General features: G+C 38.6%; 1 protein-coding gene across 2 annotated transcripts; it reads right to left on the reverse strand.

Moving 5' to 3' along the window:
* Positions 1-573: 573 nt before the first annotated feature.
* Positions 574-18,632, reverse strand: LOC122654738 (chaperone protein dnaJ 16-like). 2 transcript variants are annotated; one of them, XM_043848968.1, is made up of 13 exons: positions 18,194-18,632; positions 9,485-9,608; positions 9,122-9,204; positions 8,887-8,998; positions 8,690-8,794; positions 6,539-6,589; positions 2,626-2,715; positions 2,410-2,518; positions 2,152-2,300; positions 2,015-2,068; positions 828-1,051; positions 694-748; positions 574-663 (listed from the first exon to the last, which is right to left on the reverse strand). In XM_043848968.1, the coding sequence occupies exons 1-11, from the start codon at positions 18,334-18,336 to the stop codon at positions 833-835; spliced, it is 1,239 nt and encodes a 412-aa protein (XP_043704903.1). In that variant the 5' UTR covers positions 18,337-18,632; the 3' UTR covers positions 574-663; positions 694-748; positions 828-832. The 2 variants fall into 2 exon arrangements, with proteins under 2 accessions (XP_043704903.1, XP_043704904.1); XM_043848969.1 differs by lacking the exon at positions 6,539-6,589.
* Between the last annotated feature and the right edge of the window lie 6,923 nt (positions 18,633-25,555).

The raw sequence follows: 25,555 nt of genomic DNA on the forward strand, positions 1-25,555 counted from the left end.
GGACCATCGAGGTTGCGTAGAAAATACCTTCATTCACATTCACTCTTAGACTTTGACCGAATCCTTCCTTTTAAATATCTCCACCCCAAAACATTAGAAGAAGATTTTATCTGGGGTGTCAAGTACATGTTGTACCAATTTGCCCCATCACCATTGAGTTCCAACTCCATACTTCACTGTTGCAATATTCCTAGAATACCTTTCAAATCCTTGGGCACAGTCATGACTAAATGGAACGAGTTGCCAGTATAAAAATTTGTTCATCAGATGGTCGGATGTTTTCTGTCAAGCAGGCTCCCACAAAACAATCAACTGCTGAATCAATGGTAAAGCCCGGCATCGGTGGATAATCCACACCCCAGAAAGTCGCACCAACATTGATCTTTATGGTTTTAATTGGTGAAATGTATTTTGTAAATTTTGTATGATTTGCTCAGAATTTCTTTAAGTGATTGGACCATTTGTACTTTGGATGATACAGTGGCTTTGATTATCTTGGAGGCATGGTCTGACTGGGCGGAATTCACATGCAGAATGGCCTACCAAAAAGAAAAAATGAAAGACAGAATAAAGGCAAGCATTGATATCCTTTACATGCTAGAGTAACAAAGAATATGCCCAAGGATTTATCTCCACTATTGCTGAACAAACGGGCTGGACATGAAGGGAGAATACACTCCCAGCCACAACATCTTCACTCAGAAGATGTTTGTTGAAGCTCCCCACAATTCTTCAAAAGAAAATAACCCTAAAAGATGCAGAAATCAGTCATTTTAGTTAACATCACAAAACATATAATGCAATATACTTTTGTTAGTATGACTTACCATATTCAGCAAGGTTTCCTCTTATCCACCTTCAAGTATAGATTATACCATTTCTTCTTTGTCCTATCCCTCATAGGCTTCTTATCTTTTGCTTGCTGATCCTCTTCTACTTTAGACTCCTTGAAGGAACCTCTGACCTTGCTACTACTCATACTTCGGTTTAAAGGTGGAACAGTTGTGTATGCAGCATGGATTGTGTTCCTTTGCTGAAGAAGTTCATCAATCTAAAGACGGACGAAAGAACAAACATAAATTTTAGCAGTTCTACTTTAACTGAAACCCCATTTTTTAAACCAAAATTGCTTAACCAGATTGTTCATTGACCCAGTAGGGAGGTTGGGAGGCAGATCTCAGATTAAAGGGTCTGAGCCACATTTCAAGCAGTTTGAATCATTGTTTCATATATAAGGATACACAAACAATCTATCTCTGCATATTTAGTCTCACCTAGAATTTAGATTTTTAGGGTCTCACTCATCAAGATGTAGAGTAGCCCCTTCTGCCTCTACTTTCACAAATAAAAACATTTTAAGCAATTAAAACTCCCCCTTCCCCAAGTATTTTCATGACCTGGGTGAATTAACATGGATTGTCTGCGGGCCTTGGTGCAATGGTAAAAGTTGCTCCATTGTGACCAAGTGGTCCCAGGTTTGAATCAGGAAACAGCCTCTCTGTAAAAACAGGGGTAAGGCTGCATACATTATGAACTTCTCCAAACCCTGCAGTGGTGGGAGCCTTGTGCACTGGGTACGCCCTTTTTTAAGGATATCAAATGGTCATACAGTTCATAGTTGTTCTATCAGTAGGAGGTCAAAGATTTGACTTGATCCGTTCTTCCAAATTGGAAGAGATTCAAACAGTTCAACCACAGAATCATTTACAAGCTTGGTAGCCATGGTTAAAACCATGGAACTAAGTGCAAGTTTGGAGAACTTTTCAGGCTTCTGCTTCTGGAAGCCCAGAAGACGGCTTCTGGAGTTTAAAGGCAGGCACACACAATTATTTTGTTTGGAAATTTATCTACCGGACATCCACACAAGCCCAGGGGCACAGCTTCTTGGGCTTCTCTGGAAAAGATCCCAAATGAAATAATTTCGTTGGACCTGCACTTTTGACCTGCAGAAGCCTGCCCCAGAAGCTTACCAAACATGCACCAAGTCCAAAAAGACCAAGAGAAGTGAACTCACTGACTGCATTTCTTGTGCATATCTACTGGTCATCTCTGTGAATTGTGCCAAGACCTGTAACACCGCATTAAAGTAAGCGCAAAAAAAGTATAGATTCCTTCAAGTTATAAACAAAATGCTAATGTGTAAAGCCAAACCTCTCTGTACTCGGTTTCAAATTTAGCAAGCTCCACCCTCTTATTTAAAATTTGAGCTTCCACAGCCCTTAGGTTTTCCTTTTCTTCTGGAAAAGGTGCAGCACAAAGCACTTCTATTCTGTAGCTAACACTTTTGAAAAAGTTGTCACCTGAAAGCATGTACCAGAATACAGAAAGAGCAATGCTTAGGAGTTAGGTCCATTTGGTCACATACCGAGGAAAGTGACATGCCCATCTAGACAAAGTTGCAGAACTAACCATAGACAGCAAAAACATGGGTCCCAGCTTTTAGTTCAGTAATTTCACACGGATGAAATCCTTCCAATTTTTTGAAAAAGGCAGCATCAGGTTCCTTTGTAGCTGCTATCTGTATTCAGAAAGCATGCAATTTGATGAAAGAAAAACAATAGGAAAAGAGATGTTTGGAAGTTCAAGAGTAAGGTAATAAAAGAACTTGCAGTGCCATTATCTCACCGTATTGAGTGGTTGATCTAACCGGTAAACAGGGAAACCAAAAAAATACATCCCAGCAGATGTGGCCTTTCTTGTTTTTGCACTGTCTTCCTGCACAATGAAGAAGTTTCGCTGTAATATGCCCCAAAACCCAATCATAATGAAGAAAGTAAATAAATGAAATAAAAACACATTCTATTACAAAATATAACCATGACGGCCAAGGTGAAGAAGAATTGAACAATAAAAGATTTCCCAAGGGACCTACCTAAATGCCAAATATATTTGCAGCATGGAAACACATATCATGAAGTAGCTTGAATTTTCATATAGAATCAAAACACACATACACAAGGATTCTACTCACAAGGTGTTAGTTCTTTATCTTAATGAGACCAGACGAAGTAGAACAGGCTAGTGTTTCCAAATCTCAGGCAGAACTACAATAGAAGGGAGGTGGAAAGGGGTAGGATGGATAAAAAAAATTAAGGAATACAAGAGAAAGAGGGAAAGTGTAATGGAGAGCTACTGTTTTGGGAACAGTACTCATGAACAGCAACTTCTAGTTAAAAGATAACAAATTGATACAAAAGAGAGAAAAGAGATCGATTTGTTAGGTGGGGAAAAAGAGAGAGAAGAAAGGCAAGAGGGGCTTTCACTGGTATATATTTGAAATACAATTTCTTTCATTCAACTATAATTGATAGGGAGTTGGTTACTTATGTATAAGAAAAACAAAAGAGAGTTTCTAAGATGCAAATCCCTTAGGCAACTAGAATAACTTAACTAACAAGGACTCTAAAATACTTAAATAATTAGAAGCCAAAATCTTCAAGTCTACATAACTTTGGCTCCAAACAATTCAGAAAAACAGCTCTTTAATGACTAAACTAAGGCCAACTACACTACCAAATGATCCCAATACTAATTAAATATCTATTACCTTTAGATCCCCACTTTTGAGCCCTAAATAGTCCATTACAAATAAACCTAAAGAATTAAAAGCCCATACCTAATAGATATCAAAATAGGACCAAATTTTGGAACAGGCCTGCATTACCAAAACCAACCATTTACAGCAGTAAGGTAAATGGACAATCCCAGATGCAAATCAATATAAACTTAGATATGCTGTATTGATGGAGCATGCAGATACAAAAAACATTGCCAGGAAGATGTTAAACCCGGGTGTAACTACCAGGTCTGCTACACAACTTGTCTAGATTCAGACTGATTCATATTTTTTCAGATACGTCTTCATAAGTATTTTGTGCATGGGAGACTTGTTGGTTTCTATATTCACAAATTCATTGCTCTTTCTTCTTCCTCTCAACCAATAAATATAATGCATTTGATCACATTCTAAGTGGCTTTAAGTCCATTATTAATTATAAGTGGCATCAATTCCCTCGTTATACCTTGTTTAAGGAAAACAAAAAGCTCCCAACAGGCCAAGTCCAATTAAACGATTCACTCATTAGGCTAATTGATCTAAATCATACAGTATAACTTCAATAGGATTACAAGTCTGAAGCAGACATAGCTATCTTAGGTGTCAGCATCTTTTTTTTTCTAATCTTTTCACTATTGGAAGAAGAAATGCTTGTAGAACAAAAGGATATAAGGAGCCAAGTAGGCTCCAAAAGTCAAAGATAGAATTGCCACACAACCAACCCAATAAATTCTTAGATCTCAAACAAAAGTCTACTTCGTCACCTCTACATTAATAACCTCACTCCCCACCTTAATGTTGAGGGTCGATGTCTTGTATTCTGTAGTTTGGGTTGTTGGCTGCCTCCATAGAGCTTGAGGCATGTTTTACATGGGGTAATTATGGAATTTTGTATCTATTTGCCTCCCTTTAAACTATTAGCGATGAGGGGTTTTTAGGGTTACGGGGGAATTCTTTGTAAACACAAAGAGGCATGAGGAAGAGACCTTGTAATCCCTATCTTCTCCATTGCTATTGAAGACTGCTCTCATCTTGTCACACTATTAATGACAGAAAGGCACCTTTCGAAGAAGAGGCAAAGAGTGGGAGAGGAAGGACAGAACACAACTACGACGACGGAATCGCCTTTTTTTTTTTTTTCCCGTTTCCTTTCATGAGAGAGAGAGAACAAATACAAGGAACAAAAGAAAGGCCATAGCAGCAGCAGCATCAACAACAATCAACAAGCAACACCTTCACTTACCAAACAATCCATAACAAGCTTTGCGCAAACTACATAGGTCTTCGTTCCTTTTATTTGGGATTGGGAATTTGGTCCTCCATCTCTCGGACTCCTCAACTCTTAACATCATTGGATCCGAATCTCCTCTGCCACCTTCCCTGGTTCAGGGGGAGAGAGAGAGATGACCGAGGCTTCCAAGATCAAAGTTCAAAATTGCCCGATCTCTCCCTTTTGATTTTCGGTCAGATTTTGCATTTCCTTGTCTTTTGTATTCTTTCCTGAACTTTTTCACTCAGAAACAATAAAAGATGGAATTGTGAGACTTGAGAGCAGTTAGTCGGGATGGTTGGTCTGTTCAGGCATAGTAAAATCAAAACTGCATATCCATGCAAACAAATTTGGGTGGGTGTCGTGTGAAACAGCAAAAAAAGGTTGAAATCTTGAAGAGCTAAGCGATAAGAGTCAATCTCAGTCGACGAAGGCAGAGGGCGATCCGATCGATTTGGACCAAGAGAGTAGTGCGGGGGATTAGGCAGACTGATGAGAATGCCCGGCGCCTGAATTATGCATCAGAGCTTCACCCAGTCCTGAGATTCCCTATGGTCATCTCCGACTACAACGTCTGAATTCCCAAACCTTCCTCCGTCAAGGAGCAACGTAAGCATCTCCTCCTTCAAGTATACCTTGCTAGCAAACTTTCTCTCTCCGGGATCAGGCTAACAGATTCTTTCCTCTTCCTCTTCCTTGACCTCCTCCGATGATCATGCCATTATTGTCACCACCAGCATCATCCAACCCCCCTCACCAGGGAAGCAGAATTCAAGAGCCGTGTCAGTGGACCAGCTGCTGTCACCACGACAGCAAGCATAGCAGCAATATGATGCCTCCTATTTGGACATCTCTGTCCAAGTCCAACAGCTTATTCCAACAACATTTCCAACTTCTGCATTTCACCTCTCAATCATTGTAACTCCTCCTTGGTGGCTTCCATCCAAATGAGTCCCTCGCCCTCAACAATGATTGCAACAAGGAGATCATCGAGGGTGGATGTGCTCTGCAACTCCTCTGTTCAAAACACGTTTCGGCCACCACGAAGAAGAGAGCCGAGAAAAAATGGGGGAAAAAAATCAATTTATGCTACCTTAACAAGGATTTTCTATATGCTCACTGTTGGCAATTTGGATTCTAAAATTCAAATGACACATTTACCCATATGTTCAGCTACAATTCTCTTATAAAGTAGGGGCTTTTGAATTGGTTGCAAATCATTTGTAACCTAGGAGATGAAATTCAGATGGACCCATATATGATACATATTACTTTGGGTATCAACTATACCTGATAAGTATTAAGTAATATAAGAAAAAGTGAGTGAGATCTCATGTAATATGTGTTATCAAAAATACCTAGCAAGTATCAAGTATTGATCTGGAGAGTGGAGACAGCCAAAGACGAGGCAATAATCTCTCAATACTTCATGTTTTCATATTTATCAGAACGCAATTATATATTGGTACTTCAGTATTACCAAGAGTTACATCTATCTGATCTAATAAATACCTAGCAACTAGCAAGAATCGAGTATTTGATCCGGAGACATCCACAGACGAGGCGATGATCTCTCAATACTTCATGTTTTCATATTTATCAGAACACAGTTATATATTGTTACTTCAGTATTACCCAGAGTTACATCTAAGAGAACTCAAGCAAACAATCCAATTAGAGAAATAAAGAAAGCCATAAATACTGCTCAGTACCTGTAATGCAAGGTATAATCCACCATTATCATCCTGCTCGAAGTACAAAAGCTGCATAGGTTTTAAACCTTTTAGTAGCAGATCAAGGATGTTCATTTATACACCAGCAATTATTTTGCACAAAACAATTTGTCAGAAGAAAATTATGGCCAAAACTTAAGTAAATTTTAAATTTCAATGTTGCAGAACAGACATGCTTAGTGTGCTAGAGAATTTATAGGATCATGAACAGTTAAATTATGGCCCTATAAACAAGAGCACAATATATTTACAGCCTTAGGGCTGATCCCCCCTGCCAAAGGAGTTCCATGACGAACTCAAGAACTAGGGGATTAGGGGAATAAACTACATAAATTGAACCCAAAGCTCCCACTTTTTTTATGCCAATTTGAAGCACTGCCAACATAAAATGTTGGTGCACATTCCAAATTCAGTTCATAAGTACCATTTTAAGCATGGGAAGCTACAATGCATAAAAAATAAAGGATTTTGATATGGTGCAAGTTGCAAAATCCAATCACATGCCAAAGTTTAGTAACAACTAACATGTCATTAAAGGATTTTGATGTGGTGCAAGTTGGAAAATCCAATCAAATGCCAAAGGTTAGTAACAATTAGCATGTCATTACTCGTGTATTTTTTGACATACATAATTACATTGGAACAAAAAATGATCACCTTGTTGGCTATAAGATAGACAAAGTGAAACCAGGCTGCACGGTAACCATTTCAGATACTAAACCAATCAGCCAATTGATTTTGGAGTAACACACAAAAGATATCTCCATGCATTGCATTTTTGTTAAATGTAATAGGTGTCAAACTTTAACAACTTGAATGTGAAATAAAAATAGCAATCAGATGTTTAGCATAAAACAACAACAACTCAGCCTTATCCCAACTAAATGGGGTCGGCTACATGGATCATTGCCCTCCAGTCAGCTCTATTCGAGATCATACTTGATTCAAGGCCTAAGCTATGCATGTATTTCCTCACTTCTCCTAAGGTCATCATAGGTCTGCCCCTGGCTCTTTTAGCATAAAGTGGTCATAAATTAAATTAGATGCCCAAGCAGGGCTCGCCAAACAATGCATAAATACCTAAGGCAGCTGGTAAATGCAGGAATCCTGAGGCTGGGATTTCAAAAGTGTTCTAAACAGCAGTTCATAAACAAGGATCCTGAAGGCAGCCTACAGCTGCAAAGCCAAAAAATAAGAAGAAAGAGTGGGGGGTAAAAGGGTCCTAGCCACAATGGTACACCAAATGATTTGGTTGGTTACAAATGAAGAAATAATTCTCCACAGGATATTCAAAGAAATATCAGAACACTCAGTTCTGAATAAAATATGACAATGAACTACAATGGCAGAAATTGGCTTATTATTGGGATCATGTTGACTCAGTTTGCAGCTAACAAGTGTATTCTTTAGCTCCTATACGAACTACGAACAAAAAAATATTTCCTCCAAGTTTGTTCTGTATTTTTCTTTTCTTCCTTCTTTTATTGGGTTTTTTTCCCTTCCTTTTTTTTTTGGTGGGGGAGGGGGAGATTGGGGGAAGGAGGCTTGTCACACAGAGGTTTACTCCTAAAGCAAATGTCTTGGGTCTAGGGTTCCAAGATGCGGACACCTCTGGAGACCCAATAACATGCCACATGTCATAAAATCAAAATGTCAGGACCCATAATGAATACAACCCCACCTTAAATATTATACATGAAGAGAATAAGTTAGAATTAACCCTAGGATACTTCACCAGTGATGATGCTTTTGGTCACACTGAGTGAAAGAGAATGAAAAAGGGTGTACCCAGTGCACGAGGCTCCCGCCATTGTGGGGTCTGGGAAGGGTCATAATGTAGAATGATTGTTATCATTCTACCATTAAAATCCTCTGCTCTCGGCGCAAGGAAGGGTATCACCCTTCGCACCAAAATTAAAATCTAAAAGGGTATAAAAAGAAATCCCAGTCATCCAATAGCATAGACTGAATGGTTTGAATCATCTGATCCAACCAAAAAATATATAAAAGGAAATCTAAATTATCCAAGCTTTTATGATCAAAGGTAAAACCATAAATGAGAAAATATCACCCAAAATGTGCAAATGGCATGTCCGAGATGCCCCAAGGACTAGGAAAGTCTTCACAAACCTTGAATTTGCTTCTGTCTGGTGATTGCACTCGACACACAAATCCAGCTTGTGCTTCCTGTTCTGTTATTGTTACAGAATAGAAGTGAGCACACTGTTTCTCAACCTGTAGAAATATGAGAAAGCTTCAAATGCATTCACCATTTGAAGAAAAATAATAGTTTATCAGAAAAAAAAAAATAGCCCACAATAACTCACCTTCTTAAACAAGGGTTTCCCCAACTGAAGTTGATGAATAGTTACCATTCCATTGAGTGCTTCTTCCAAGACAGTTGCTGACACAGCGGTCTTAATTGGCACACCAAGTTTACTATTGTGTGATACATATACAAATAGAAACAAGCCCATCATTCCATGGCCCAGACTGGCAGACTCATGATATCATGGGCCTCCCCCATAAATGAGAAAACAAAAATTCTTTTACTGGATTTACCTAAAAAGGGCAGCAAACATGGTGTTGACAGCTCCCAAACTTGAAAGATCCAACTCCAATTCTTGGCTTTCTAATTCAATAGCCTGGAGAAGCCATTACATCAGTTCTCAACCGATGATTCAAGTTAAATCATAAACACAACAGACAAATGAAATCTGGCCAAAACAAATCACGTAATGCAATGAAATAAACTACAAACTATATAAACCAAATAATTGTCAGCAATGACTGGAGTCTAAGAACAGCACAGCAATGTAGAAGAGGGAAAAAAGAAAATGTAAGCCTGTGCAATTGAAAGTGACCATATCAAATATTCAAATGTCAAATGTTATGTATAATTACAATCCCACCTCAATATCTTACCTCAAAACCAGCTGTATCATACTGACGTCGCTTGTCTGGATCGGAAAGAATATTATAAGAGAATGTACCCTCCTTAAACATATCAGCTGCTTCAGGATCATTTGCATTTTTATCAGGATGGTACCTAAAAAATGTATGGTTTCGGCGTGAGTATATAATTCAAGCACTACAATAGTAGAACTGTGTAAGGGCAGAACAAACAAGGAACTTATCACAAAACATACCATATCAAGTGCTGTGGGAATCAGAAGTCACTACACTACTACCACAGTATGACTAGATTCAACAAGAGCTTACCACATAAGATTTTATACAGTATACAAGAAAATTCTTATTGACAATCATTGCCAAGAAGCTGCATAATGCACAACCCGGGATTCAAAACCCCCCCAATTTTGGGTTGCCATGGGCCTACTAGTAACAAACTCAATGTTCAATGGTAATTCTGTAAATATTGCAAATTTCGGAACCCTTTAGGAAGGAACAAAGAGTCAGGGATTCAACGGGGAATAAATACAGAGGTGGTGGGCATTTATTGGAATTAAATAAAGAAAGGAACAGCACAGAATTACTTTTAGGCTCCGTTTGTTTAGAGAGGAAGGTGGGGTGGGATTGTTGGGAAGATGGGACCCACATGTTGATGGGGTGGAAATGTTCAGGCAAAGTTACTTTTCCCATGAACAGTAACCAAAGTCCCACCAATTTGGTGGGATTTTGAAGTGCCACAACAGCAGACAAAGCAATTAATGATGTCCCCCGAACTTTTGTAAGTTTACCACCCCAAATCAACCAAAAAAGGTTGGGGTGGGATTTTGAAGTGCCACATCAGCATTTTCCCACCCCACGTAAGTCCCCTCTAAACAAATGGGGCCTTGTAGGATAAGGGTCATCTGGTAAAATAGGGAAGGAATCCTTATCTGTAAATTAGGTGATTATGATGCAAATAAATCCCCTAAATGTGCATATTTTATTAGAAATCAGCTTTGGGTTGGGTTATATATGTGTTGGGCCTTGGTCCAATGGGTTTTCTTTCTGATGGGCCACTTAAATACTCCTAAATTATGGTTAGGAGGCATGCATACAGGATTTACTTTATTAGGCTTTTCTAAGTTGTTTTATTTGAGTCCTATTCCTTTATCTAGTGTAGAAGGTTTCCTTTTTAGTGTCATTTTTCTTTTAAGTTACCTAATGACTATGTAAGTGTGAATGAATAGGTTTCTTACACAGCTAGGGACTCTTTTGTTTTAAATAAACAGCTTGTAAGGCTTATTGGCCAACCAACGATTTTTTATGAATGAAGTATCAGCTTAGCCTTTTGCTGCTGAGATAGTATGCATATTGTGAGAAGCTCGATTGATTGGAGAGATTCTGATCCAGGCCATTGGTAGGAAATCAAAGGTCATATCCTCTACTCTGTTTACTGTTTAATTCTCTCCAGCAAGTACAAATTCATCTACTATTACTGGTGATCGCTGAGTTAGATTTAATTTGAGTCCAGAAGGATTGATCATCAATTTTATTTGCTGTTCATACTGAGATACATCGCAGCCTTACCCCGCGCTTCGCGGAGAGGTTGTTTAACATCAAATAAAATAAAAGATCACAATATTAACCCCTATTGGACCAGAATCCCCCTGATTTGGATTTGGTTATTCTTGGTCTGGGTTTCCAAATTAGGTCATGGCGGTCCAGCAACACACATGCAACTGCATCACTGCACTGACAAACTAAAGAACACCACTAGCCAAAACGACAATGAAATTCACTAACTCAAAAGAGTGGTGCCACTGCTTCAACAAACATTGTGCTAGGACCCAAAGATACACGTGGAGAAGCCAATCAAATTAGGGGTACTTAAGGGGTTTGTACAATCTGACAGGGCAACTCCGGTATTTTTCTTGGACACACGGTCTCCCTTTTGGTATACTTAATCTTAGGGACTAAGAGAGAGAGAGAGAGAGAGAGAGAGAAGCAATATAGCAAGATGATAGCAAGAGATTGAAGCACTTTTAAGGTCTATCAGTGAAGGCCCACAAAATTTGTCAACATTCAAACAGAAGCACATGATCATCCCATCATATAATTAACCATTACCAATATCCATCCAAACCCGAGGGCAGGCCTTAGCGCAACGATAAGATTGCTCCATTGTGACCTGGTGGTCGCAGGTTCAAATCGGTAAACAGCCTCTTCAAGACGCGGTGGTAAGGCTGCATACGTATCCGCCCCTCCAAAACCCCAGAGTGGTGGGAGTCTCCTGCACTGGATACACCCTTTTAGTATCCATCTAAACCCATAAGTAGCCATGTATGATTATTTAATAACACTTTATTAATATATATATGCCTATTTCTTAGTTGCAGAAGAGGAAATTTATAACGCATGAATTGCCTACAGATTAATTGGGGATTGTTTCCAGATAGTTTCAGTTTTTCAATGACATGAAAGGTTAGCTACTTAATTTAATTAATTAAGTGGTTTTTAGCTTGAAAGATAAGATAACTTCAAGTCATATGATGTTGGGGGTTGTAAGTCCCATCTATAAATAAGTTATTTCAGGATATCGGTTCATTAGTAAAGAAAACAGAACTTGATTAAAATATTTGAAAGAAAGAAATTAATGTGAACAAGAGTCACTATTTTGTGAAATCCTGCGGAACCTAGGTCCATCAACACCTCTTCTCTCTTTTCCATTATTCCTTCTCCATCCTTCTTTCCTTCTTTTCGATGAAGTAACACTTCCTAAACCCAGAACAGTCATTTGCTCATCTCTTTGCTTATAGTCACTGCCCTTAACCATCATTTGGACTGCCATAGCAATACAACAACAACAAAAACTCAGCCTTATCCCAACTGAGTGGGGTCGGCTACACGGATCCTTGAGAGGACAAAATGTAAAACAAAGTAAAGAAAAGAAACATAACACCACAACTACAAGTAAGTCTTAAACAAACAAACTCGGGCCGGCTACATGGATCCTTGCCCTCCAATCAACTCTATTTGATGTCATATTAGAGACAAGACCTAATCTATGCATGTCTTTCCTCACTACTTCTCGTAGGGTCATTTTAGGCCTGCCCCCTAGCTCTTTTAGTACCTTCATTCTGAATCAAATCACTCATCCGAACTGGAGCGTCTGAAGGCCTCCATTGAACATGGCCATGCCACCTTAAATGACTTTCTCGTAGCTTATCTTGAATCGGGGCTACTCCCAAACCAGCTCTAATATGGTCATTCCTTACTTTATCCTTCCTGGGTTTGCCACTCATCTATCTCAACATCCTCCTCTCCAGTCTCCGCTACGCTTAGCTTTTCTATATGACACTTCTTAATTGCCCAACACTCCTCGCCATACATCATAGCCGATCTTATGACTGTCCTATATTACTTTCCCTTAAGCTTTAAAGGAATCCACCGATCACATAACACTCTGGATGCCCCTCTCCACTTCATCCACCCTATTTAATCCTTTCTGAGACATCATCTTCTATATCACCTTCCATACTGATGATTGATCCTAGATACCTAAAATGGCTACGTTGTTGAATCTTCATCAACTTTCACCCCCTCATTCCCCGTCCCGAAGTTGCTAAAGTTACATACCATATATTTTGTCTTTGTTCCACTTATCTTAAACCTTTTGATTCCAAGGTTGATCTTCATAACCATATATTCTGTCTTTGTTCCACTTATCTTAAACCTTTTGATTCCAAGGTTGATCTCCATAACTCCAATTTGGCATTAATCCCAGCCTTTGTTTCATCCACTAAAACAATGTCATCAACAAAAAACATGCACCAAAGCACCTCATCTTGGATGTCTCTAGTTAGCTCATCCATAATAAGCGCAAATAGATAAGGGCTTAAAGCTAATCCTTGATGTAATCCAATCGTAATTAGGAATACACTACCTTGGCTACCCACGATCTTACACTAGTCACCACGCCATCATACATATCTTTAATTATGTCCGTGTATTTACTTGAAACATTTCTCTTCCCTAGCACCTGCCATATTAAATCTCTAGGAACTCTGTCAAAAGCTTTTTCAAGGTCAATAAAGACCATATGGAGATCCTTCCTACTCTCTCCAAATCTTTCCATGAGTCTCTGATGCAGATACATCACCAAAAGAGGTTTATTTTAATGGGAATAAGTCTAGGGTTAGGTTATATATATGTTGGGCCTTTGATCCCATGGGTTTTCAATGTAACAGGTCACTTTTATGGACCTAAAGTAGGGGTACATAGGTTGCATACGGGATTAGCTCTATACTTAATTTATTTTCATATTATTTTTTGTTTTAAATTGAACCAGTTGAACCACTGGTCCAATTTAAGTGATTTTAGTAGTTTTCTTTTAAGTGCTTTGTGGGGCTGGATTAAGACTCTGTTTTGAGTCTATTTCAGTTTCCTAGTTAGTTTAAGTTACCTAATAGGTTTAGGATTGGGTTAGGCCTTTCCTTTTTTAGTGTAGGAGTCTATTTTTTAGTCTTTTATATAAGGTTGTAAGGGGGACAACTATTGAACACGAATTTTGATATCAATGAAAAGCATTTGTTGCTCTTCTTCTCCATTGAAGATTTCTGTCTTGTGTATGATCAAGATTGGTGGGATCAGTGTTTGATCCGATTGACACCTTGCGGAGGGAAGCCCGGGTGGTTCGTTGGTGGGATTGGTGTTTGACCAATCGACATCTTGCGGTGTGAAGCCCGGGAGGTTCTTTTGAAACTCTCCTTCAGGTTCTTTGAAGATCTCCTTCAAGTTCTTGTTAAAGATTCAATTTTTATTCAAGTTTCTCAATCAAACAAGTTGATGCCAAGGAAATTCTGCAACAATAGTGAGTTTGATTCATCCCAACCCTAACCTTTCTTCTTCTAATCCTCTAAACCACCAAACCCTAACATTCTCCCTTTTTGTTTACTTTTCCCAATACCTAAATTCTGCCCAAACCAAACAAGCCAGCAAAATTCCTCCTTTTTTGGATTGAACTCTCCTCTCACCATAAGGAAAACTCAATCCAAGTTGCTCCCTCATTTGACCCTCATAAACCCTAAAAATTCATCTTTTCCTCTTTTCAAAAACCCGAAACCCTAACCCTAACCTTGCTGCCCATTCAAGTTTACATACTTCCCTCCATCAAAACATCTCAGGACCTTCACTGATAGACTCCCCTACCATGACTTAACATAACCCATACATCAAACCCTAACCCTAACCCTAACCCTAACAAAACCCTTACCCTAATTTCACCAAAAACCTATTATTAACCTAGCCGATTTACCTGTTCATAATAGATTCTGGTTTACTAGCTCCTAGTTGGTCTTCTACCAATCTAGGACTATATCAGTCTCCTTAGTAAATAGATAGCTTATGTTGTGGATCTTCTTGGCATAAAACCAAATTGGTTCTTTGAAATAGTGGTCTCTTTTCTCAGGCGTGTTTCAATAACCCTCTCCTATAATTTCATAGTATGACTCATTACTTTTATGCCTCTATAGTTGTTGTGACTTTGGATATCACCTATATTTTTTAAAATCGGGACCACAAAGCTTCTCCTCCATTCATCTGGCACTCTCTCGATGCACATAATCTTATTAAACAGCTTAGTTAACCAAAATAAGCCACAGATCCCTAAGCTCTTCCATACTTCTATTGGGACTCCATTTGGACCTGGAGCCTTGGCTATTTTCATATTTCTTAATGCTTATTTTACTTTAGAAGCCTTACTTTTACGTATATACCTCTGACTGCCAACGATCAGTTATGTTTTACTCCACTGTAAATTGTGAAATTGGATAGACCACCAATGCAGAACTGGGCTCCCTTTGATTTTGTGGCTTGTGCTGCATTGCTCTCCCAAGGAGGTTGAACGATGAGCACCTCTTCAAGCAATATTCAGACATACAACAACATATTCAACTTTACTCAAATATGCCCATTGCCAACCAAACGTGGTCAGCTACATGAATACTTCACCTTTCAAGTCTATGGAAGGTCATATTTGTTGTTAATCCAAAGTCATTCATATTCTTTCTCAGACTTCTCCCCATGTCATTTTTTACCATCCCCTTGCTTCTCAAACTTCCTCAAATCAGTACCACCCCTTACCAGTGTACTCAATGGCCTTGTTTTACATGCTCAAACCATCCCAAAACGACTTCCCTCAACTTATCTCCTATTGGAGTAACTCTTAAATCACCTCAGATCCAAGCAAACATCAAAATTCAAGTCCACAAAAGAGAGAGGGTTTTAGATTTCTCCAACATAGTTATTGTGGAACTGTACAAAACAAACAACGGGAAACAAATTCTCAGAATAGACACTCACACCACAAATCTGACAACTCATTAGCAGGCCCTTCCTCTTTTATCAAATTTTTAGCCACTTGAAAGAATTTTAATTGGAAAGGAAAGATGACAAGTTGAGGTAACCTTGCCGCCCAATAACCAATGAGAAAAGCAGAAAACAAATAACAAAATGGCCCTCTAAGAAACAATCCCATCACTAAGCAACAAGGACTCTTAAGGCAGACTGATTGTCTGATTAGACCAGAAATCAATAAAGGCTCAAAAACATCTAAAACAGATGTCTCACAAGTCACAATATAACTTTAAGGACAGAGTTAAAATTGAGAGACAGAGAGAGTCGATCATACTGCTCCATTGTCTTTCTTTTTCCTCAAGGGTTGGCAACAGAGTAAAAGTTTCCCATAAAATATTAACCAATTAAAGAATATCATCCCGAGTAATTTTGTGCTGCTAAATCTACCATGAATAACCCCCAAGGGTCCTTTGCGCGGTGATATACCACTAAAAAACTAGTCCATAGATGGATGACACGTGGAAAGGATCGTAAACGACCCACGATGGGTCGTAATCCGCAAATATCTGGATCCATAGCTTAAATGACCGACGGAGCGTAAAGCCTACATCTGACATAGGTGTCAGGACAGCGCAAGAATCAATCATTCGTCATTGAGAAACGGGGAACAGACTTCCATCATCCACATCCCGGATGCGTCCCATCTCAACGCATCGAGTCACGTTACAACTCAACAGCAATAAATAAAGGCATGCTTAGGATTATCCAATATCCACCGAAAGGGTTGATTATGTCCTAACAAGCCCATTTTGCATTTAATGCTTACATACTTAAAGCCGATCCTTCTCGGGATGCAAGCCACTTGCAGTCCCATCATGTCAAAACAAACACATCCTCCCAATCGCCGATAAATATCAGATGAAGACCTCAGGTAAGTCAGATTGAACTGAATTGTCCACTTTAGAACCAGCTCTGGATGTAATTCGACTACGGTCGAAGAATCTTGATTTAGTTCTATGCTTCTTCTTGAACTAATCTCTCTCCCTTTGACTGGTTGCCCTGAAAACTGGTTTAGGCATCAAAGGACCCAACTGGAATCATCTCCGGCCAACCTCTAGTGTTTATTCTCTTGTTTTGCAGGTCATTTCACCTGACAGCCAGCATCACTCTACAGTTTTCACCCACATCACGCGGGTCCGAGTCTTGAGGGCGGCCACTTTGCGCAAAAATGCCAAAGGTTAGGACTGATTCCAAACTCACCCCTCCCAATACCCAGCATAGGAAGCAGGATCAGCACTGGGTAATGGCCCCAAGGGTCCTCAAGGAGTATGTTTTTTCCCCACTTGTTGGAGTGATAGGCAATAGATGAATGGTCTCAGGGGATGAGCATGAACTCTTGAAACTGAGAAAAAGTATTGTGCACCAAAAAATAAACCCAGATAAGTAAACAATAACACGTCTCCAATACTGGGAGTTCTTTCGGGTGTATCTGTTTATCAATGCCATGACCACAGGACCATATAATTAATGGATATACCTTGGGGGGAGGGGGGAATTTTCCCCATTCTTTTTTTCATCAATAAGCATTACTAATAGAGAAGAACTGATGATGGGTCCATGTAAAGCCAGGCATAAGATGGAAGACAATTCAACTTGAAGTCAGGTAACAGCTTTTTGCTTCATTTTTTTTTTTTTCCATCATTGATGTCTTTCAATTTCAGTCTTATTATAATCACGTAAGGAACAGCCTTAAAGGTTTCTCAACTTTATCCACGTCAACTCGTCAAGGAAAAACCAGAAAGTAGACAAATTTTAATGCCTTTGCCATCATTGTGAGATGCAATACAGCTATAAGAGAATAGCAAATACAGAAACAGACAGTGAAAGAGTCCGCAGAAGTGGTACCACATGTGAGCTGTAGGAAGTAGGGAAATCTTTCCTATAATACCTACTATCATCGACAATTTGTTGATGAAATACGATGGAGCCATTTTCTGTCCTCTTTTATAGTTTAGCAAGGGAAAACCGAAAAAAGAGCCGGACATGAAGAGGTATCGACCGGGAACAAGTCAAACAATACAGGGAAAGAAATGACCCGGTTTACTGTTGTCAGAACAGGCGCATGTGAAAATAGACGGAATTCAACAACTACCTAAACATAATTTCAGCCTTTCTGGCCCAACGACGGGCAAATCTTGATGAATAAATGAAACTAATAAATTCAAAAAATTGTCAAAAATACAAAAACCAAAGTCTTAACCTAAAACCTCAAATATGACTGGAATACAAAAACGAAATCAAATAAAAGCAAAATGCTACTATATGACCAACAAAAATTGAACAAGAGAGAATGTTTGAAATTATAAAACTAGAATAAAAGTAACTTACTTGAGAGCCATCTTTCGATAGGCGCTCTTAATTTCCTGATCCGTTGCGTTCCGAGAAACCCCGAGGACCTCGTATGGATCCCTCCGTTGTTGCTTGGCGGCCTCATTCTTCTCCGATTTTGAAGAAAAACCGTGAAATGACATTTTCTACTCCAAATCAGAAAAGAAGACCGTCTTGCAACAAAAACCCTATAAATAACTCCGTCCGCACGATTTTCTACAGGGATTGTCAAAGAGACCCATGGATCCGCAGCAGAAATCCAACTCTGACTCTCTCATTTGCTCGGAAACCGATTAGAATTCGATCGTCAGTCTTCGAAACGGGAAAAGAGCATTGAAGAACCCTACGAAGGTAGATGCGAGAGTGTGGTGGCAGGGAGGGAAATAGAGAAGTCTAAGGACCTCCAAGCTGGAACCACGCGATAGCAAATAGATGGAAAGAACAGCAAATAGATAGAAAGCACAGTAAGGAAGGAGAGAATTCAGAATTTAGTAGTGTGTGGTACGTCAAAGGGATCTCCTGATACAAAACGCTGTAGGCGCAGTACGCACATTCCCGTATGAAATTTTAATAAACGCTGGCAAGTAACAACTATCCAACTAACAGAGTAAGGCGGGAGAAAGACTGTGTACAGCGCATCGATGCGCATTAAAGAGAATCAGACATAGATGATCTTTTCTTCTTCTTTTTCTTTTTTTTCCAGCTAAAAAGACCCTGTAAAGTTAAGCCGCTTTAAATAAGAGTGTTAATTTGGGATCGGAATCGAACTGAAATGTTCTAAAACCAACCCAATAAGATTTGAAATCGACCTAATTCATTAGGTTAGTTTTGGTCTTTGGGAATTAATTTTGAGACCAATTATTAGATGATAAACGAGATTTTTGGGATATGGGAATGCATATCAAACACACTCTTAGGCTTTTAAAAAATTAAAGGCCCAATGTTTTTTGTGTCCGGGGCACAAACTATGCCCAGACACCTGGGGGTGGGTGAAATAACCATCCTGCTCCCCTAAATGGCAGGCCCATGTGTTTGGGCATAGGTTACGCTGCGGCACAAAGAACATCAGCCCAACATAAAATTTAAAAAAAAAAAAAAAAAAAAGAAGTCTTTGAGACTTTGAGGGCCCAAAACCATCAAGGAATTGGAATAGGGTTACATCATAAATTCATAATTAAGAAGAAAAACTTGTATTTGAGTTTTAAGACTCTTGAGTGTCTCAAACTCTCAAGAAACCCAAACTAGACTTTGAATATTATTGAACAAGATTGAATCTTTATTTTGGGGGATTGTTTTGTATATGGAATGGTTCTAGGATTGATTGTTTTGGGATTGGAATTGGTAAAAATTCACATTATTTAAGTTTAAAGGAAAAAATTTAACAAATTTCTTGTATCTAATTTTCTCACATTCTCTCTCCTTCCTAACATGTTCCTTGTATACAAAACGAATCATGCAGTATTTCCTTTCGATTCCAATTCTTCCATTGACTAAAGTGTGTAGATTTCATTACACACCGGCAGCCTCAGTCGGCCCTTGATTAAACTTTAAAATAATTAAGCACTCTAAATCAAGTTGCTATCAATGGACTTCGAAAGCTAAACCCTAAGCGGCTAAGCTCCATACATTAATTCCATTATAATTATTAATTAAGTTAATTTAAACTTTACGCTCCCTCAATTATCCAGTGACTAGATGACCAGGCTCCTTGCTTCCAATGATCAACATCAATCTAAACCACAGCAATCGATTGATTTTGAACGTTCTGATTTTTTTGGGGCAATGCGGCAGTGCTAGTGTGGATGTTCGACTCGTGGTAGCTCGGACATCCAACGGTCTGAGCTCAACATAATCAATGAATTGCCGTGCTCATAATCCTAAGCCATGTTCTAAAAAGCCTTGTCTTTATAAAACTAGTAATAATTACAAGAAATCGTTGTCTGGATGTGTAGCGCGTGCACCAGTGTGGGGGCAATGAAAGTCCACTTAAGGCATCAACACAAATGCTATTTTTTATTTCCTTCGGGGTAGGGTGGTACTTTCGTCCACTCCTATGTCTGGGCTCAAGAGCCATGCAACCAGGTAGAGTTCTTTTTCCCTAATAATTAATAGGAGAGGATTCTTTGAGCTAACGAGGTGGGGGGATCCAACCAATGAGAATTGTGGGACACGATTGATCAGTAGCCAATTGAGAGGAAAGAGAATGTTAGGAGGAGAGAGAAAAAATATGTAAGTGTATAGCCCTCATCCCTTTCTCAAAGACATTTTTTTCATAATTAATAAATGGGCAAGAGATTGCTACATGGTCGGTCGTGTAGCCTTGCATCAGCACAGGGCCAATGAAAGCACACATAGAGATATATATATATGGATGATATTTATAGGGGGGTGGTAATTTTGCATGCTCATGTGTTTGGGCGCAAGAGCTAAGTGATCAGACAACATTCTTTTTCCCTTATTAATAAATAATACAGGGGACAAGTTTACCCATGATGCTAGAGTGGGAACCTCACATTCTCTCTCTTCTCTAATAATCACTGACACTCTTTCTCATATATCCCCAAGCTTTTACTAGTGAAATCGTTCATGGGCCACCTATTGGTGTAACTTTTCCACTCTGGCATCGTAGGAAACCCTTTCCCATAAAATAGATTGCAATGCCTTAGACAATCTTATTCATTGGATAGTTAATATATATAATAGTTGGGAAAAAGAGTGGTACCTAGTCGTGTGGCTCTTACGTTCGGACATAGGAGTGAGCAAAAGTATTGCACTGCCCTCATGAAATAAAAAAATTGCATCTATATTGATACCCCTACATGTGTTTTAACTTATAGGGAAAAAGATCTCTGTCCTGGAGTGCAGCCTATGCCAGCACTCCCATGAGTCTATCTCTCTCCTCCCCCATGTGAAAATACACTTTGCCCCCTTATTTTAAGGAGGAGAGAGATAGACACATGGAAGTGATGACGTAGGCCACACTCCCGTACAGAAAACTGCATCCCTAACTTATATAAGTGTTATATCTTAATTATAAAGAAAAACTAATAGTTATATATATTTGTACTTGTTATTACTTGTGAAGATTGATTATTGATATGATGAGATTCAAAATTCACAACTCACGATTTAGATTTCCTTTTCAGTCAGTTGGATTTAACAGTTTGGAAATACTTTAGTGATTTGGGAAGTTGACATTGACATGTAATATATTTTATTTGAATAATTTGAGATTTGAATTTTATCTGGTGTAGATGATTTGAAAGTATGCAATTCTGGGCATATTTGAGCATAGAGCTCGTCTCCAAGGAGTCCAGCGCCCATGGGGGCATCCATTGGCTGGGTTGTGTCGCATACATTTCGATGGCTGATTGGTGCACACCGGGATGTGTGCAACACAACCCAACAATTGGATGACCCCTTGGTCACTCCCTGGACGTTGGGCTCCCTGGAGAGGAGGCAGACCCATATTTGAGTGTGTGTATGCTTAAGAATTGATGTTAGATTATGTGTGTACTTGAGAAGATCTAGGGATTTTAGAGCTATTTTAGTGTTTGAGACTTTTAGTGTCTAGAATCGTTATAGACCCCAACGTTCTCATTATTAAATGAGTCTAAATCCTAGTTTTGAGATGATAGTAAAAATGACGGTTCTAGGATTGACTACCATGGGACTAGAACCCAAAAACCACCGTGCGTGGCGCGGGGGTCATGTACGAGTCCAAGGGGGGATTTAGTCGGCCTAAAGTCGGATACCCCTCCTGTCTCCAAAAAAAAAAACCACTGTGTTTGACAAGCTACGATATGCCCAATCGACAAAAATCTCTCTCTCTCTCTCTCTCTCTCTCTCTCTCTCTCTCTCTCTCTCTCACACACACACACACACACACGAATACCTTACCTGATATAATATCTTTTTTTTTTATTTTTCTGACCTAACACCTAACCATGTCTAGATATATATAAAAAAAATATTGCTCAACACCCAATGAATTAAAAAATCTTGTTCACTTAAATGCTCCTGCATGCACTCTTATTTGCATGCACTCTTATTGGTCCCCTATGCTACACGACCAGTTATTATATATATATTGGCTAAGTATCTAATAATCCATATCTATGTGTGTTTCCATTGTTGCTCCACCCATTAAGATATAGGGAATTTTGGTAAGATTAAGATATAGGGAATCAAAACGTCATTTTCTAGATGACATTCATGACCACCTAATCGCATAAAACTTGTATTTGGGTGTAGAACTTCTCCGAAAGACAAAATTAGAAGACTTCATTGACAATGGAAATGCGATATCTTACAAAAGGCCATAGCCACCTTTGGAATTGCTACCTAATTGAATAAATTACTTGTCTCTCTCATTGAAAAATAAGAAATGGGTGAAAGTTTTCTTTCATTAGTGGGGGAGGAAGAATTCTGAATCAGGGTCGTCTGTAGCGTGGCACAGTGTGTAGTGCACCATCCGATGATCTGCAATGCATGGGCACGCATCCCAACACATAGGTGGGTTGTGGGCTGCGTGCCTATACGTTGCAGACCGTCGAATGTGCGCTACATACTATGTCGCACTACAAAGGAGCCCCACGCAAAAATTCTCACACCATCTGGTGATGTGACCCCCTCTGATGGGATTCTCATCCTATCACAAACTCCCAATTAAATGATATTGTTTCTCTTTATCATCAAATGTTGAGGATGCACATGGTGAGGGAATTTCTCCTTCACCATGAGTGAATGGAAACTCGGTCTAAATAAAAAGGAAAAAGATTGCTATATTGCTTTTATACAAATTCGTTTATACCTTCCTCACATAATAAACAATAGAATCCACAGTGATATTTGTCTCTCCTATTTTGATCATGTGTGCTCTATATGAATGATTCCATTTTCCAATCCCTCATTGGTGGTGGTGTGCCAATTTCTTCTTACAATGCCCTTGTAGAAAACCCTCTCCCATAAATAAATTTAATCACTTATAATGCTAAAAAAAGAAAAGAAAAAGGACCCCTATACCATCAATGTGAAGGAATCTTTTGTGTTATATCAATGATGACACGGAAAACAATATTATTCACATGAAGCACACATGATAAAGAGAATGAGAAAAAAATAATTAAAATATATATATATAAGCCAAGCATTTTAATGGATCAATGACTGAAATAAAAGACTAAATATTATAATGTGAGCGAGTTTTAGGGTTTGGTTACCCAACAAAGGTTACTTGAGTGGTATCTATTATGCAATATGGCAGGTTGGATATGGAGCCTGAAATTTGATGGATAGGTAAATACCCCAAGGTCAAAAAACCTAAGTTAAGTTGGGCAAAAAGCAAAACAAAGAATTTAAAGATCTTAAGACTATAAAAAGGGTTCATGGACATACATTGGACGGGAGTGTGCTATCGAGTGTAGGTGATCCTCCAACCAAATAATTGATCTAAATATGCACTACCAACAGAGGGGGACCAAGTAACTAATCGCTAATAACAACTTAGGTCTAAATTCTAAAGGGTGGGATTCATTCGAGCTGGGCTGGGGTTTTAAAAACCCAGGCCCATCACAAGTTTATTTGAGCCCCAGCCCACCTATCTGGGCTTAGGACAATCCAGGTGCGGCCTTAGAAACTTGACTTTTGGCCAGATGGTTTGGAATGAGCCCAAAACATTACAAGAATACTTTACATATGTATGCCTAGTGCTGTGGCACGTGAAATCAATTACCTACCTGCCCCATGAGTTAAAAATCCCATTTATGTTGATGCCTCTCTGCACGTTCTCATTGGTCTACATAATTTTGTTGAGGTTCTATATGTTTGGGTTAGGATTTTGATCTATTACATGTATTGGGGTAAAATTATAATTGTACGGGAATTAAAGTTTCTAGGGTTTTCTATATATTGTCTCTATTGGAAAAAATCTAGACACAAGTAAGGGGATCACATTGTATGGTGAAAAGTGGTGTAGAGCGTGTTTTTTTTTTGGCTTAGCTTAGTGAAAAATTTTCTGGTTCTCTCGATTGGATGTAGACATTCGTATCAAACCATGTTAAATTTCTCATATTGTGTGTGATTATTTCTTTAATTTATTCCTCGTGTTGTATGTGATTGTTTGATTAGTTTCTTTCTCGTGGTTGCACATTCCTTCCCAACAATAGGTAATCTAAGTGAAAAAATGTATTTGGGCTGGTCTATACATATATAATGTGTACATATGTTCGTTCATATATAATCCTACATCAAGGTTCGTAATCTCGGATTGGATCGGTTGATTTTGGCTGAATCGGATCAGTATCGGCCAAGACCGATTCCAAACCGATCCACCTATACGAACAAAGGTAAAAAGGTAGAAAAAAAATCAGATTTTTTAACGATAAAACAGTGACAAAAGTGTCATATTTGTCCGAGTTTGGGTGATCCTGATCTAACCGTGTCCTAGAAAAGGGTATCAACTATACGGGATTCACATTTTTCAAGAAAATTGAGAAAAAATATTAAAAAGATTCATGTGAATGGAAATCTGCACAGATGACGTGGTAATAATGTAATATTTTTCCCATTTTTTTATTAGCTTTTGACTCAAGATAATCAAATTGCAAATTTTTTTTTTTTTGGATGAAATCAGATTGCAAATTTGGACCCCTCTTTTGGTAAGGTCAATGTTTTTGGTATCTTCTGACAAATCCTGACTTGTATATTCTTTTGATTTATTTGAATTAAATATTTAAGCGTTTACCACAAAATAATATAAAGTAAATAAAATAGACGATTTTATATTTGAAGGCTCGAAGCTGCAAAAAACTATATTTTGTGTATTTGACTCTAATAACTTTTACTTTTGATCACCAATAAGAGGTCGAAACCTTTTTTTTTTAATTATCGATTTACTTATATATTAGACCAACTTGATTTGATTATCAAAACATCTTTTTTATATTAGTTGTGTGTGAAAAAACATTTAAGCATTAAAAAGGAAAAACCCTGTGGAAATAAATATAAAGGAAGAGGGATTACCTACCCCGAGGACAATGAGAGCACGTGTGGGATATCCAATAGGTATGACATTTTTTATTTCATGGAGGGTGGGGTGTCGCAACTAAGGGTGTCAATCGATACAGTTTTGGTTTGGAGGAAGAGACAATGAAAAGAAACCAAAATCATACCGTACTAGGAACTCGAATGCATTTTCAATATCGAAATCGTATGTAGTCAATTTGATTTCAATACGATTTTTTATTCAATTTCATAATTTATAATCACCATACATACATGTGTATACACTTTTGAATTCGAGAATAGGTAATTCAGTACGGTTCAGTTGGTACTTTAGAAATTTGATCCATAATATCTCCT

Source organism: Telopea speciosissima, chromosome 3 (genome assembly GCF_018873765.1).
Source record: "Telopea speciosissima isolate NSW1024214 ecotype Mountain lineage chromosome 3, Tspe_v1, whole genome shotgun sequence".
Classification (NCBI taxonomy): domain Eukaryota; kingdom Viridiplantae; phylum Streptophyta; class Magnoliopsida; order Proteales; family Proteaceae; genus Telopea; species Telopea speciosissima.